The following is a 17311-nucleotide window of genomic DNA, read 5'->3' as shown; positions in this document are numbered from 1 at the left end:
TCGCTCAAAGGCGAGGGAGGACTATATATGTTCCTCTCTGGCGTCTCAGCGTCGCTCGAGGGCGAGGAGGACTTATCTCACCTGTGCTGGGTGTCTACACTCAGGGAGGGACCTGCTCTGGGTGTCCTCAGTGTGTCTACATACTTTGGGACAAAAGTCACGCTCTGGTGCCCACGCCCATGGAGAGATCTAACTATAGTATCGTATTGTCCACGGAGTGTCTAAAACACCGGGGTAACTCGGCCCTTATCTTTTTGCATTTGGTGCCCACGACTGAGGAGAGGCCTGCTATCGCAACGCCGTATCGTCCTCAGGGTGTCTGAAAACACCAAGGTGTAACGTTCTAAACATCAGACGCTGGGGCTAGCTATTCCTACCTGAGGAGGGGGCGTCCCGAAGGAATCCCTTGACCCCTGCTCAGGGACTAGGCACCCAGATTTTAGCTTGCATCTATCGTCTGATACCGGGGCCAGCTATTCATACCTGAGGAGGGGGCGTCCCGAAGGAATCCCTTAATCCCTGCTCAAGGACTAAGCGTCCGGGTTTTTAACTTATGTCTAGTATTTGACACCGAGGCCAGCTGTTCATACCTGAGGAGGGGGCGTCCCGAAAGAATCCCTTGACCCTTGCTCAAGGACCAAGCGCCCGGATTTTAAACTTATACTCATATCTGATGTCGGGGCTAGTTGTTCATACTTGAGGAGGGGGCGTCTCGAAGGAATCCCTTAACCCCTGATCAAGGACTAAGCGCCCGGATTTGAACTTATACTAGGCATACCTGTTATCTTGTTCTGAACTCAACTCCCGCTCGATTATCTGGTGGCGACGCCTTGCGCTGACGGCGCCCTGTTCTAGTGACACCTTATCTTGGCGTCACTATCTTGGCGATGCCTTGTCTTAGCGACACCTTATCTCGGCGACGCTTTATCATGGCAGCGCCTTATCTTAACATCGCCTAATCTTGGCGACGCATGGTCTTGGCGACACCTTATCTTGGCATCGCCTTATCTTGGTGACGCCTCTTCTTGGCGATGACTCCTCTTGGCAACGCCTTTATCTTGGTGGCGCCTCAAGTTTTCGTCTTTGTTTCTTTAACCTTTGATCTTACATTCGAATGAGAGAAAAACTAGAACAAAAATATCTTAAACTTCTCTTTTCTTTATTTGGGTGACCTCATTAAAAAACCCTCGGGAGGGAAAAAGAGTGCCCCCTTTACAAACTTCAACTGGAATAATATCAACTGAAATAAAACTTTAAATTCGCCGCATTCCAGCTACGTGGGATGGGGCCCCCTTCTAAAGTCTCTAGCTTATACGAACTGTTCCCTTTGGCCTTGGTTATCCTGAACGGTCCAATCCACTTGGGAGACAACTTGTTTTCTAACTCATAGGGGTGGGCCTTCCTCATGACCAAATCACCAACCTGGAACTGTCGCGGCTTCACCTTGGAGCTGTACTGACGCTCCACTCTTCTCTTCACGGCCTCGGCCTTAATTTTCGCTTCTTCTTTAGCTTCATCTATCAGGTCCAAATTCACCCTTCTTTCTTCGTTGGATTCTTCCGCCACGAAGCCCAGGAAACGGGGCGAACTCTCATGGATCTCTACTGGGATCATGGCGTCCGAACCATACACTAAGCTGAAAGGTGTTTCCATGGTGGAGGATTGAGGCGTGGTGTGGTAAGCCCATGCAATCCTTGGTACTTCATCTGCCCACGCCCCTTTGACCTTCTCTAATCTGCGTTTCAAACCCCTCAACAAAACTCTGTTTGCTGACTCGACCTGCCCATTTGTCTGGGGGTGTTCGACCGATGCAAACACCTGCTTGATTCCTACTTCTGCACATAGTTTCCCCAACTGTTGGCTCGCGAACTGGGTGCCATTGTCCGAAATGAGACGCCTTGGTACCCCGAAACGACACACAATGTTCTTCCAAACAAAGTGTTGTACCTTGTGCATGGTGATCTGTGCCACTGGTTCGGCCTCTATCCACTTGGTGAAGTACTCGATGGCAACGATCAAGTACTTCATCTGCCTTATCGCCAATGGGAATGGGCCTAGGATGTCAATCCCCCAAGTATGGAAAGGCCATGGGCTGTATATGGATCTCAGTTCCTCTAGCGGCGCCTTATGCCAATCAGCGTGCATCTGACACTGCTTGCAATGTTGGGCGTATCGCACGCAATCCTCTCTTACCATTGGCCAGAAAAACCCTGCACGTATTACTTTGGATGCCAAGGACCTTCCTCCCACGTGGCTCCCACAAATACCTTCGTGAAGCTCAGCCATTATCCTGGTGCACTCATCACCGCTTACGCATGTCAAGATAGGGTGTGTAAACCCATGCCTGAACAATATCCCGTCTACCAGGGTGTACCTTGCGGCGTTCCTCTTAATCTTCTTGCCTTCTTCTGGTTCTGCTGGGAGGATTCCGTCCGCTAGGTATCGCCTGTAAGGGGTCATCCATGTGTCGCCTTCCTCCAAAGCACATATCCGTACACCCTTTCCTTCTTCTGGCGAGGTCGCATAAGTACTGATGCAGGGTGCCCTCGCCGTCTCTTGACTCAAAGAGCGATGACTCCTTGGTCTTCCTCTTGCTATACTAATGTGAAGGACATCCACCCTATTGTCCGCTACAAACTTTCGCAGCGTTTTGAGGGTCTCTTGTATCACGGTCCTCTGCCTTCCCCCTTGCCTGAGCTGGCTAGCTTGGCGAGCAGGTCAGCTCTGGCATTCTGCTCCCTAGGGACATGCACCAGCTCAAACGCATCGAAAGCTCTCTTCAACACCTCGACGTACCTTAGGTAGGCAGCCATCTGGGGGTCCTTTGCCTGATACTCCCTTGTCACTTACCCTGTGACCAACTGTGAGTCACTCTTCGCTAAGAGGCTCTGAGCACCCATTTCTTTAGCCAACAGCATCCCAGCAATCAACGCCTCGTACTCCGCCTGGTTGTTGCTTGCTTTGAAGGCGAAACGTATGGCTTGCTCGATTAGCACTCCATTAGGCCCCTCTAAGATTATCCCAGCGCCACTCCCTTGCTAGTTGGAAGATCCATCCACTGAGAGCATCCATTGTGATCCTAACTCCACCTCTTGAGGGTCTCCTCCTGGTGAAAGTTCTGCCACGAAGTCAGCATAGACTTGCCCTTTGATGGACCCCCTAGGTTCATATTGGATATCGAACTCTGACAACTCTACCGCCCAGCGAACCATCCTCCCTGCTACATCTGGCTTCTGAAGTACCTTTTGGATAGGGAGGTTTGTCATCACCACCACCGTGAAGCTATGGAAGTAGTGACGGAGTCTTCGGGCCGAGAACACCACTGCTAGGGCCGCCTTCTCTAGTGACTGGTACCTCAGTCCTGGGCCTTGTAAGGCCTTGCTCACGAAGTAAATGGGTTTCTGTGCTTGGTCTTGCTCCTGGACCAGTACAGAACTAATGGCCCATTCTGTTACCGCAAAGTCTAATCGGAGGGGGACGCCTACCTGTGGCTTGCAAAGCACTGGTGGCGTCGCCAGGTATTCCTTCAACTTGAGGAACGCTGCTTCACACTCATCCGTCCATGCAAAACGGCTATTCCTCTTGAGGCATTGGAAATAAAGGTGGCCTTTCTCCCCTCCAGCAGACACAAATCTAGACAAAGCTGCCATCCTCCCAGTCAATTGCTGAACTTCTTTAACTGAGGTTGGGCTCCTCATGGCTATAATGGTTGCACACTTATCAGGGTTCGCCTCTATTCCCCTTTCAGTGAGCATAAATCCCAAGAACTTCCCTGCTTCCACGCCAAAAATGCACTTTTCTGGGTTTAATTTGAGGCGATATTTCGATATGGTGGCAAACAGCTCCTCCAGATCAGCTACGTGTTGCCCTCTCTCGTGTGAAGTCACGACCATGTCATCTACGTAGGCCTGCACGTTCCTTCCCAGCATGGGTGCAAGGACCTTGTCCATCAGCCTCTGGTAGGTGGCACCTGCATTCTTCAGCCCAAACGGCATCACCTTGTAACAATAACTACACGTCTCCATCATGAACGTCGTTTTGCTCTCGTCCCTGGGATAAATCTTGATCTGATTGTAACCTGAGAATGCATCCAAGAAACTCAACATCTTGCAACCCGAGGCACTATCTACTAATGCGTCAATGTTGGGCAGTGGGTACGAATCTTTGGGGCATGCCTTGTTCAGATCTGTGAAGTCAACGCACATCCTCCACTTCCCATTCGCCTTCTTCACTAGAACTACATTGGCTAGCCACTCAGGGTATTGTATCTCCCTGATTGTCCCAGCTGATGGCATTTCATGTGTTCTTCTTGAATCAAAGTAGTGAAAGTGAGGCGGAAGCAATGGGTGAGTGAAGCAAAGCCCTCCTAGGAGTTGTGTTGGCTTTGAAGGTGCATGATGAGTATGGGTTTGAGAGGTTCGGCCAGCTCAAGGGAGAAAGGTGAAGAGATTGAAGTTTATAGCCTAGATTTCTAGGAGAAGTAAAGCTAGTGCACAAAATGGGCAGCATAACAATACTCAATTAAACTTTGTCAAATACAATGAGATAGCCTTCCTATTTATAGGCTATGTGTGGACGTAACTTGTAAGCTAAATTACAAGAAAAGAAAAATCAAAAATTAAATCTAAATGCCAAGCCATGTGCCAAGCAATGACCGGCCATCAAACCCTACATTCTAGAATGTTTCCTTCCAAAATGCTTCCTACACTATCCTATCTACTAAGTACCCCCAATGGGCCTTTATGCAAACATATACAAAGCCTTCTCTCTTCCATCCGTGGCCTCATTTGCTTGTGTTTGAATATGTTTGGCCATTGATCTTGTAAGGGGTCCTAGACGGTCTAGCTCCATGGATAGCCTCCCACCTTCACGTCCTAGACGCTCACCTTCACGGCCTAGACGCTCACTTTCACGTCCTAGACGCTCACCTTGGTCTTGGTCTTGGTCTAGACGCTCTCCTTGGCTTCCTTGGGTAGGTGTGCTTGGCCCTCCTCCATCATCCCCTCCCCCTTGGAAAGGATTTGTCCTCAAATCCAGCTCGTCACTGTCATTGGTACCTACAAATGGAGAAAGATCAATTACATTAAAAGTGTCATGTACTCCATATTCAAGAGGTAAGTCCAACTTATATGCATTGTTGTTGACGCGCTTGAGAACTTGGAAAGGTCCATCACCTCGGGGACTTAGTTTGGACTTCCGTTGATTTGGAAATCTATCTTTGCGAAGGTGAAGCCAAACTAAGTCTCCTTCCTCAAAAATTATTTCTCTCTTCCCTTTGTTGTTGTATTTTGTGTACTTCTCATTTTGTTGTTGTATTTGAATTTTAATCTTCTCATGCATTTTCTTGATAAAATCAGCTTTGAGTACTCCTTCCTTATGCACAAAATCTTGTGGATTAGGAAGGGGTATCAAGTCCATGGGCGTGAGAGGATCGAAACCATATACTACCTCAAAAGGAGAAGCATTAGTAGTCTTGTGAACTACTCTATTATAAGCAAATTCAATGTGGGGAAGGTACTCATCCCAAGATTTGTGGTTGCCCTTCATGATAGCCCTAAGCATAGTTCCAAGAGATCGATTGACTACTTCGGTTTGCCCATCCGTTTGAGGATGACAAGAAGTTGAAAATTGTAGTCTTGTTCCAAGTTTACCCCAAAGAGTTTTCCAAAAGTGGCTTATAAACTTGGGATCTCTATCGGACACTATACTTCTAGGGAGACCATGGAGTCTCACCACTTCTCTAAAGAAGAGTTTAGAAATATTTTGAGCATCATCCACTTTGTGGCATGGAATAAAGTGGGACATTTTGCTAAAACGGTCCACTACCACAAAGATAGAGTCATGGCCTCTTGCAGTCCTAGGAAGTCCTAAAATGAAATCCATGCTAATGTCTTCCCAAGGAGCATTTGCAATCGGCAAAGGGGTGTAGAGTCCATGCGGCATTGTTCTAGACTTTGCTTTTAAACATGAGATACATCTAGAACAATGTCGTTGGACATCTTTCCTCATGTGTGGCCAACAAAATTTTGCTTTTAAAAGATCTAGAGTCTTATCAACTCCAAAATGGCCCATGAGTCCCCCTTCATGTGATTCTTTGACAAGGAGTTTTCTATGTGTTCCTTGGGGAATGCAAAGTTTTCCTTCTTTAAAAAGATATCCCTCGGACACATAGTAACCTCCTTGTGCTCTATGTAGACATTGGGCATAGATGGATGAGAGTTCTTGATCTTCTTGGTAAAGCTCTCTTATGTGGTCAAATCCAAGAATTTGGGCACCTAGTTTTGAAAAGAGTGTGTGCCGTCTTGAAAGAGCATCGGCCACTATATTGGTGCTCCCTTTCTTGTATTTGATTACATAAGGAAATTGTTCAAGAAATTCCATCCATTTAGCATGTCTCTTGTTGAGCTTGTGTTAGCCCTTTAAATATTTTAAAGACTCGTGATCACTATGGATAACAAATTCTTTGGACACAAGGTAGTGTTCCCAAGTCTTTAGGGCTCGCACAAGAGCATAGAGCCCTTTGTCATAGGTAGGGTAGTTGAGGGTGGCACCATGGAGTTTTTCACTAAAATAAGCAATGGGGTGTCCACCTTGCAACAAAACCGCACCTATGCCTACTCCCGATGCATCACACTCTATCTCAAAAGTTTTGGAAAAATTTGGGAGAGATAGGATGGGTGCATTGGTAAGTTGAGCTTTTAGCCTTTGAAAGGCTTGCTCATGCTTTTCATTCCAACAAAATGCAACATCTTTTTTTACAAGTTCATTCAAAGGAGAAGCTAGGCTAGAAAAATTAGGCACAAACCTTCTATAGAAGCTAGCTAACCCATGAAATCTTCTTACTTCACTTACATTTTGTGGAGTTGGCCACTCGCGGATGGCTTTGATTTTCTCGGGATCTACTTGCACCCCCTTTTTGTTTACTATAAAACCTAAGAAAACTACACTATCTACACAAAAGGTACACTTATCCCTATTGGCAAAAAGACTATTTTTCCTAAGAACTAGAAGAACTTCCCTAAGGTGACTTAGATGGTCTTCTAGGCTTTTACTATAGACTAATATATCATCAAAGTAAACTACTACATATTTACCTATACAATCTCTCAAGGTGTGATTCATAAGCCTCATGAATGTGCTTGGAGCATTAGTAAGCCCAAAGGGCATCACCAACCACTCGTATAATCCAAATTTGGTCTTAAAAGCGGTTTTCCACTCATCACCCTCCTTGATTCGAATTTGGTGGTATCCACTTTTAAGGTCAATTTTGGAGAATAGAGTTGACCCATGCAATTCATCAAGCATATCATCAAGCCTTGGGATTGGATGCCTATACTTGATGGTGATGTTGTTGATTGCTCTACAATCACAACACATACGCCATTTTCCATCTTTTTTTGGCACCAACAAGACAGGTACAGCACAAGGGCTTAGGCTCTTTTGAACCCAACCCTTCTCCAACAAGTCTTGAACTTGTGATTCTATCTCCTTTGTTTCCTCGGGGTTGGTTCTATAAGCAGGCGTATTTGGTAGGCTTGCCCCCGGTATAAAGTCAATTTGATGTTCTATCCCCCTAAGAGGAGGAAGCCCAATGGGTCCTTCTTGGGAGAATAGATCTTCAAATTCACTCAAAAGGTTTTCTACTTGAGGAGGTAAAACCATGAGTTCACTACTTGTGGCAGTGCATGTAAGTGCTCCTTTACAAAAGATAAGGCTTGGTTGTTCAACAAGAAGCAAGTTTTCAAAAACATTTTCAAGAGGTTTTTCTTGTTGACCAACCTTGTGGGAAGTGATCCTGCCTGTTGACCGGAGCGCTGGAGAATGCCTCGTCAAAGGATCAACGTGCGCACCGCTTATCGCCTTCGTTCCTCCCTGGATCTACTTCAAGAACCTGCAAAGAAACGACACGGCGCCGCTGCGGCCGATCGCACTCCGACGCTCAAGTCAGTGACGGTATCACCAAATACTAAGAACTAGAACCGTGCAAAAACTCTCTCTCACAACAGCTCTGTCACTCGCAAGCGTAAAGTGTATGAACTGAACGTGCGTACCTCAGAAAGTTCGTTAAGAGCTCTTATATACCTGGTGATTTTCTCTCTCCTGGCAGTTACAGACTTGGACACGTGGCTCGTATCCAACTGTACACGTGCCATCATCTGGAGGCTCCCTGACTTGGCGCTGCTTCTACTCTCATTTTGGCTAAGTTACGTATGCATGGTACTGCCCAGTGCATAGCAAACTTAGGAGTGCGATCTTTACTGAAACTGGCGAGTTAGGGCCTTCATACACCTTCCCTGTGGTCTCGCCGGCCGCCTTCATAATCTGCTTCTCCTTTATCTTCGGCGATGTGCTTGTTCTGGCGATCTCCGACTGCTTGGTCGCCTGAGTCTGCATCTGGCGACTTCATCCTCAACCTGGCGATCGCCTATTCTGGCAAGCTGGAGATCGGAACACGCCAACTTAACAATCGGCGACTACACGTGCCTCCCGACTTCCTTCCTAACTGCCAACCTGGCGCCTTGTCAACACGCCTATACTGTAGCAGGGTGCCACGTCATCATACCCGACCACCAGGGCGGTACACAAGCCCCCCAGTCTTAAGCGAAGACTTGTCTAGCGAAAAGACTGAAAGAGCCTTCGTTAGCACCGGTCTACGTGGCACTGACGCAGAATTCCAAGCGATAGTACTTTCTGCTGCTCTGACGCTCCACCAAACCCTTCGCGCATCGTTCGACACGTGGCTCTCATCAACGGCTATCTTCATCTGCCGTTAGCGCTTCCCCAAACCATTTCGAAAACCCTTAAACCCATTACGTTCCACTGTTCCGTCACCTTTCTTCGTGTTTGCAAAACGCTCTAACTTCCCTCTGCGAAAACTCTCGACGCTCTTCAAAGTTCCAGATCACCATCTTCCTCCCTCGTCTTCCTGATCATTGAAAGGTAATTACTTTCCTTCATCTACTGGGTTTCCTTGCATTTTCACCGATTTGCATCATCCTGTAACTGCCTGGTGCATACGCTGTGGGTCGTTTCTCCATTTCTCTTCTGCGTAACTTAGGGCTTCGTCGATCGTCGCAACGAACTCACATTCGTTCGTCGTTTCTCCTTCCTTCCATGACCGAGTCAGCCTCTGTAACCCCCTGATTGTTTTTCCTTTCTTCTTCCTTTGCAGTTGCTATCATGACTCGCACAAAGATCACCCCGAACCCCCCTCCATCAGCACGAAACCCTTCTTCACAAGCGCACGACCCAACCCAAGTTCGTGGCGCTTCCTCTTCGCAGGCTGAGAGGCCTGCATCTTCCCAAACTGCTCTGGCCCAGGCGACTCCACCAAACGCTGGAGGAGCCCCCGTGCCTCTGCCAGACTTCAAATCACTATATCCTTGGGCCACCCCAACCCTTCTAAAGGAGACCTCGTCGGTGAACACTGTGGGAGCAGTTCTGCGGTTGACAAAGGGGGACGAGGCCTTTCAATCGTTTCACAAGGAGCACGATGAGAGGATGATGGTGCTGCCTTGCCCCGCCGCTCTGCCAGTATGCGCTGATGACAAAGTGAGCGCCGACGGGCCCTTTTGCTTTGTTTACACAACTTTCTTCAAGAAAGTCAAACTCAGATTTCCCCTCACCCGATTCGAGAGGGAACTCTTGACTGAGCTCAACATTGCTGCCGCCCAGCTTCACCCCAACAGCTGGGCGTTTGTTCGAGCCTTTCAAATAACGTGCGACCACCTGGGGCTGCCTGCGTCGGTGGACGTGTTTTTGTTTCTTTTTGAGGCCAAGCACCCAGGAGACCGCCTGTGGGTCAGCCTGAATGCCATTGCTGGGAGATCCATTTTTACCATCTTCCAGCAATCATACAAGGACTGGAAGGGGAAGTTCATCCAGGTTCGCGCAAACGATAAAGACACTTCCCTTCTCGACGGTTTCCCCTTGTACTGGGTGGACAAGGGGAAAAAGGAGTCCAAGAGCTGCTTCAGGAGGCCCAGAAGTCCTGATAGCATGGGAGCTTTGGACCGAGACCTCTGCCTATTCTGGAAGAGGGTGTCGGATGCCAACATAACATTCTTGACCCCCACCCTGATCTCCTTCGAATTCTTTGAGGACCAGCTAGAATTCCAAATAGGTTAGGGTGCTACACTCTTGTTTTGATATTGCTTCTGATACTGTTTCTGGGCGTCTTGTGCGATACGCACAAGACTTTGGTTTTACCTTTTCTGCATATACCTGTTTTGCTGTTTCATTGCCTCATACACCCATCTCTTTCTTCTCTGAGCTAATTCATGCATTTTCGTTTCATGCAGATAATATGCTGGGTAAAAACATGCTCGCCGATTTGAAGGCGCTCGCCCGAAACCACGGGTTGGCGACCGGTTCTCAGACGGTTCCCAACTCGGCGGTCGAGAAGGCTATCGTTCATGGGCGATCACCGCCCAAGGAACCCACCCAGCGAAAGAAACTGGTCCTTAAGAGGCCAAAGCGAAAAGCCCCCCAAGTCGTCCAAGAGGAGGAGGAAGAGGACGACGAGGTCACTGAGGATGGCCTCGTTACAAAGAGGAAAAGGGTGGCACCACCTTCACCACCTGCCCCACCCCCTCTTCCAGCTTCAACACCACCATCAACACCTGCTCCTCCTCCCTCATCGCCAACACCACCAGCCCCTTCACCACCAGTCCAAGCAACTCCACTGGCCACTGCGCCACCAGCAGCTGAGGCTCAAGAGCCAAACTTTCTGGAGGACCCCCCAAGTGCCTCTACGCCCCATATCTCAGCTGGAGGGGGCCCTCCTTCAAACGCTTCAGCTGCAGAGAACGTTCCGACCGGGGATGAGGTTGCTCACACCTCTCCAATTCTAATTACCGAGTCCCCGGTTGCGTCGTCACGCCAGGAAGCAAACACTGAAAATCCTGCTAAGGAAGGTGGCGGTGAGAACCCTCCACAAGCCCCCCTGGCGCCTCTCCAGGCATCCAACCTTTCCCTCGAAGTCACAAGGATGTGGGAACCTCTGACCGCCAAACTCAAAACCATAGCAGAGGATATCCCATCGATCATAACGAGGGCTGTGGAGAGCTCCACCAGGCGGCTTCAAGACGATCTCTACAACCTCAAGACCGAAAATAGCACTATGAAGGTTGAGGTGGAGAAGGTGTCATTCAGCCTGACGCTCGCGGAAATGGAACACTCCCGAGTAGAGGATGCCCTGAGTACCGAGCTTAGGCTGGCGCGCAAGGAAGCTGCTGACCTTCGCCGCAAAGTCCATGAACTTGCCCAAGAGAAAGTTGAGCTAGAAAGCAAAATCGTGCCTCTGCGCACCAAGGCGAGCGACCTGGAGGCTCACATTCAAGCTAATGCCGATAAGGTACAAAAACTGGAGCAAAGGTCAATCGATCGCGAGAAGCTACTTGGGCAAGTAGAGAAAGCGAGAGACGACGCCATGGCTGATCTCGCCGAGGCAAACAAGGAGAAAGGGAAGATGGCTGCCGAGTTGGCCCAAGCTCAAACAGAATCCAAGAAGGTTACTGACGACCTTCTCCATGCTCAAGAGACCAACAAACAACTCCAAAAACAGGTTGAAGAGCAGGGACAGCAGAACAAGGAGCTCAAGAAACAGGTTGAAGAGCTTCAAGGACAATTTGAAGAACTTAAGCTAAATTCTGCTCAGATTTTGACTGCTGGATTCGAAGCCGCTCGGGAGCAATTCGCATGCCTATTCCCTGATCTCGACCTCAGCATGGTGTCGTTAAACAACGAAGTAGTAGATGGAAAGGTCGTTCCCGCCGAAGGCTCAACCAATTCCACCCCATCTGCTTCTTTATAAATTCACTTGTATTTACCTTGTAAAAACTCTTGCATATGTGTTTTGAGCAAACGCTTATTTTAATTGCTGAACTTGGATATTCTCTCCCTTGACTTCTTTTAAGCACTTTAGCCTTCCTTGTATGCTTAACTTTGTCGGATTTAACTTAGTGATTTTGCAAACGCGACCTTTGACGGAACCGCCTCGAGCCAACTCAAACTTAAGCAAAAATCACCTTAAACAACTTGTACTCTTAAGGCAACTAACCTCATTACAGGAATACCCTTCAAGCGACGAACTGTAACTTAATCGTTGGCTCGAACAACGTCCCACTCGACCTGCTTTATCAAACAAGTCTTTCAACCTTCTCGCCGTCGTTTGAACCTTTCCCGATCGCCAAGACCCCTTGGTAACATCAGCTTTTTCTAGCCTCATGCTTTGGCAATCGTTTCTTTATCTGGGGTAGAAACGCCCTTTGGAATCTCCTCTTGCCTTCCTGACCTTCAAAGCAAAAGACCGGCTGGCTGGGCGTTCTCTTCGAACCTACCTTAGCCACCTTTCAAGTTTCTTCCACCCTCTTCGCTATACCTGAACTCGTTCGAGACGAGAAGGATTTTATCTTGCCTATGCTCGCACGTAAGCGAGAAGGTCTTTTAACTTGCCTGAACTCGCTCATCGGCGAGAAGGACTTTTACTCGCCTGAACTCGCTCGTCGGCGAGAAGGACTTTAAATGGCCTTAACTCGCTCGACGGCGAGAAGGACTTTGTCTGGTGCCTCAACTTGCCCAGGGTGTACATCTCCTCCCCCCTGGATGCACTGAGGACCTTTTCTTTCTCACGCCTGCACTCGCTCGACGGCGAGGAGGTCTTTAATGGGCCTTAGTTCGCACAACGGCGATAAGGACTTTGTATGGTGCCTCAACTTGCCCAGGGCGTACATCTCCTCTCCCCTGGATGCACTGAGGACCTTTCTCTTTCTCGCCTGCGCTCGCTCAACGGCGAGGAGGTCTTTAACTTGCCTCGACATTGCCCCAGGAGTTACATCTTCTCGCTCCCAGAAACACGGAGGACTTTTTCTCTCTCTCGCCTGCACCCGCTCGACGGCGAGGAGGTCTTTAACTTGCCTCAAAACGCGCGAGGGCGTTGAGGTCTTTCATCTGGTGCCTCCGACCGCCGAAAGACGATGAGGACTTTGAAAACTTAACTGGTGCCTCCGATCGCCGAAAAACGATGAGGACTTAAAAACTTTTAGAAAGCACGCGATATATCTTTTCTTGCCTTAAATCATGTACGAATGACAAGGTCTTTCTTCAAAACTTTTGAAAATATCACACATGCAATCTGAAAACACCTTATACTTCGAAAACTCTTCTTTTATTGGGTGGCCTCATTAAAAACCCTCCTTAGGGAAAAAAGAGTGCCCCTTTGAAACTGTTTTAACAGAGACATTGTAATATAACATTTGTGTTTGTCTTTACTTACAAAGCTCTCAACTATAGTACAACTTCAGATGTGTGGCGTTCCAGGTACGAGGGATCGCTCCTCCTTCCAGCGTCTCTAAGCGGTAGGCCCCGTTCCCGAGCGCCTCGGTTATTCTGAACGGTCCAGTCCACTTGGGTGACAGTTTATTCTCCATCTCGTACTGGTGGGCCTTCCTCATCACCAGATCGCCTTCTCTAAACTGCCTTGGCATCACCTTTGAGTTGTATCTTCGCTCAATCCTCCTCTTCACCGCCTCAGCCTTCAGCCTCGCCTCTTCCCTGACTTCATCCAGCAGATCCAGGTTCAGCCTTCTCTCTGCATTCGAGTCTTCCTCTACAAAGTTCTGGAATCTCGGCGAGCTCTCCTGGATCTCGACTGGAATCATGGCATCACACCCGTAGACCAAGCTAAACGGGGTCTCATGGGTTCCTGACTGCTCGGTGGTGTGGTACGCCCAGACTATCCGGGGCACTTCCTCAGCCCAACTTCCCTTGGCTTTCTCAAGCCTTCTCTTCAAACCTCTCAACAACACCCGATTAGCTGATTCCACCTGGCCATTCGTCTGAGGGTGCTCGACGGATGCAAACACTTGTTGAATTCCAACCCCTTCACAAAGCTTCTTCAACAGGTGGCTTGCAAACTGCGTCCCATTATCTGACATCAGGCGCTTAGGCACTCCAAACCGGCACACAATGTTCTTCCACACAAACCCTTCGATCTTGTGCGCGGTGATCTGGGCCACTGGTTCTGCTTCAATCCACTTGGTGAAATACTCAACCGCCACCACCAAGTACTTCATCTGCCTGATCGCCAGTGGAAAAGGTCCCAGGATGTCGATTCCCCAAGTATGAAACGGCCAAGGGCTATAGATCGACTTCAACTCCTCGGGAGCTGCCTTGTGCCAATCGGCGTGCTGCTGGCATTGTTTGCAGCACTGGGCATACTTCTTGCAATCTTCTCTCATGGATGGCAAATAGTAGCCTGCACGGAGAGTCCTTGCGGCCAGAGCTCGACCCCCGACGTGACTTCCACATATTCCTTCGTGGAGCTCTGCCATAATTCTCGTGCACTTCTCGCCGTGTATGCATTCCAGGAGTGGGTGAGTGAACCCAAACCTGTACAGATCGCCATCAATCAACGTGTATTTGCTAGAATTTTTCTTTACCTTCCTGGCTTCTGTTGGATCCAGCGGGAGGAGACCATCGGCCAAGCACCGCTTATATTGCGTTATCCAAGTGTCTGGCTCGTGGGTGGCGCAGACCTGCATCACATCCACCTTCTCTCCTCGACATGCTCTGATTCTCGGCGATCTCAGAGTTTCCTGCGTCAAAGACTTATGGCTTCTCGCTGCTCTCTCCGTCGACTTGCTTATCTGAAGGACCAGGTGATCTGCTACAAATGCCCTCGGCGTCTTCAGAGTTTCTTGAATCACCGTCCTCTGCCTACCCCCCTTGCCTGAACTGGCGAGCTTAGCAAGCAAGTCAGCTCGGGCATTCTGTTCTCGGGGTACATGTACCACTTCAAAAGAGGCAAAGGAATTCTTCAATTCCTGCACATACGCCAAGTAAGCCGCCATTTGTGGATCTTTAGCCTGGAACTCGCCCGTTACTTGCCCTGTGACTAGCAGCGAGTCACTCTTAGCCATCAGCACTCTAGCTCCCATCTCCTTGGCCAGCAGAATCCCGGCGATCAGCGCCTCGTACTCTGCTTGATTGTTGCTGGCTTTGAAGGCGAATCTCAACGACTGTTCGATCAGCACGCCGTTGGGTCCTTCCAGTATGACTCCAGCACCGCTGCCCTGCTGGTTCGACGATCCATCCACCGAGAGTACCCAACGGAAATCATCTCCTTCAACCCGCGTCGCCTCTGATGAGAGCTCGACTACAAAATCTGCAAAGATTTGCCCCTTGATCGGGCCTCGGGGCTCATATTTAATGTCGAATTCTGACAACTCTACTGCCCACTTCACCATTCTTCCCGCAACGTCAGGTTTCTTCAAGACCTTCTGGATGGGCAGGTCAGTCATCACCAGTATTGTGAAACTGTGGAAGTAGTGGCGCAACCTCCTCGCCGAAAACACCACAGCCAGCGCAACCTTCTCCAGGGCCTGATATCTCGTTTCTGGGCCCTGCAACACCTTGCTCACGAAATAAACAGGCTTCTGAGCCTGATCTTGATCCTGGGCGAGCACCGCACTCACCGCCCTCTCGGTCACAGCGAAGTACAACCTGAGAGGAATTCCCGCCAGCGGTTTGCACAGAACCGGCGGGCTCGCCAGATACTCCTTCAGCTTGACGAAAGCTTCCTCGCACTCTTTCATCCAAGCGAACTTGTTATTGCGCCGCAGACACTGAAAATAGGGATGCCCCTTTTCTCCGCTAGCTGACACGAAGCGAGATAGGGCTGCCATCCGACCTGTTAGCTGCTGGACCTCTTTTACCGTAGCCGGGCTTCTCATCGCCAAGATGGCGGCACACTTGTCCGGGTTAGCTTCTATTCCTCTTTCAGTCAAGAGAAAACCCAAAAATTTTCCAGCCTCCACGCCGAAAATGCATTTCTCCGGGTTAAGCTTCAACTTGAACTTGGCGATCGTCGTGAACAATTCTTCCAAGTCTGCAACGTGCTTGCTCTTCTCCTGCGAGGTCACGACCATGTCATCGACGTAAGCTTGCACGTTCCTTCCCAGCATTGGTGCAAGTACTCGATCCATCAGCCTCTGGTACGTGGCCCCCGCGTTCTTCAGCCCAAAGGGCATCACCTTATAGCAGTAGCACGACCTCTCCGTCATGAAGGCTGTTTTCTCTTCATCCATGGGATGCATCCTGATCTGATTATAGCCCGAGAAGGCATCCAGGAAGCTCAGCAGCTTGCACCCTGCAGCACTATCAACCAGGGCATCAATGCTTGGTAAAGGATATGAATCCTTTGGGCAAGCTTTATTCAGATCGGTGAAATCGACGCACATGCGCCATTTCCCGTTGCTCTTCTTCACCAGTACGACATTCGCCAACCATTCAGGGTACTGGACTTCCCTGATGTGGCCTGCAGCGAGGAGTTTCTGGGTTTCGTCCCTGATTGCCTGCCTCCTCTCCTCGTTGAATTTCCTTCTCCTTTGTCGCACCGGTCTCACCATGTTGTCCATCGCCAGGTGATGGCACAAGAAGTCGGGATCGATCCCGGGCATGTCCGAGGCGGACCATGCAAACGCGTCCAGATGTCGCTCAATCACCTTGGCGATCTGGTCTTGGAGATCGACTTCCAGAGATCTTCCCAGCTTGAAGATTTTCCCTCCGATCTCCTTTTCGAGCCACTGCTCGACAGGTTTGGGCCTGGATTCTCTGGCGATTCCCAGTTCTCTCACTTCCTCGGGGCGATTCCGCGCCTCTTCCTCCTCCAGGCCAGCATTCCTCTCCCCCAGCTCAGCATCTACCATCTCTACATCCCTTCCGACGGCCTCCTCCGTTACTGGCGGTCTGGGCTTCACACCGGGAGGCGGGGTGGTTGTTACATAGCTCACTGATCTTTTATTTTTCAGGCTATTCTCATAGCACTTTTTCGCTTCTTTCTGATCAGACTTTATCGTGATCACCACCCCTTCCATCGATGGCAACTTCACCTTCATGTGCCGTGTCGACGGGATGGCACCTATCCTGTTAAGAGTGGGCCTTCCCAACAGGATGTTATACGCTGAGGGGGCGTTTACGATGAGGTACTTGATTTTCTCCGTCCTCGACCCAGCCTCATCGGTAAACGTGGTTCTCAGCTCAATGTACCCCCTGACCTCCACCTGGTCGCCAGCGAACCCATACAAGCACCCTCCATAGGGCCTTAGCTGGTCAAGGGGCAATTCCAGCTGCGTGAAAGTCGGCCAGAACATCACGTCTGTCGAGCTTCCTTGGTCCACCAGAACTCTGTGGACCTTCCTTCTCGCCGTGATCAACGAAATAATAATGGGATCGTTGTCATGAGGCACAACATCCCGAAGATCCTGCTTGGTGAACGTAATGTCCACTTCCGGCGAGTGATCTTCAAACA

At 49.5% G+C, this 17311-nt stretch overlaps 1 protein-coding gene across 1 annotated transcript; it reads right to left on the bottom strand.

Annotated features, from left to right (window-relative positions):
* Nucleotides 1-1236: 1236 nt before the first annotated feature.
* LOC137837137 (uncharacterized) lies at nt 1237-1653 on the bottom strand. Its single transcript, XM_068646011.1, has one exon. It carries the CDS (start codon nt 1651-1653, stop codon nt 1237-1239), a length of 417 nt encoding a protein of 138 aa, XP_068502112.1.
* Between the last annotated feature and the right edge of the window lie 15658 nt (nt 1654-17311).

The sequence above is a fragment of the Phaseolus vulgaris genome, chromosome 11 (genome assembly GCF_000499845.2).
Source record: "Phaseolus vulgaris cultivar G19833 chromosome 11, P. vulgaris v2.0, whole genome shotgun sequence".
Lineage (NCBI taxonomy): Eukaryota > Viridiplantae > Streptophyta > Magnoliopsida > Fabales > Fabaceae > Phaseolus > Phaseolus vulgaris.
The sequence above is the reverse complement of the archived record's forward strand: the minus strand, read 5'-3'. Positions and strand labels throughout refer to the sequence as shown.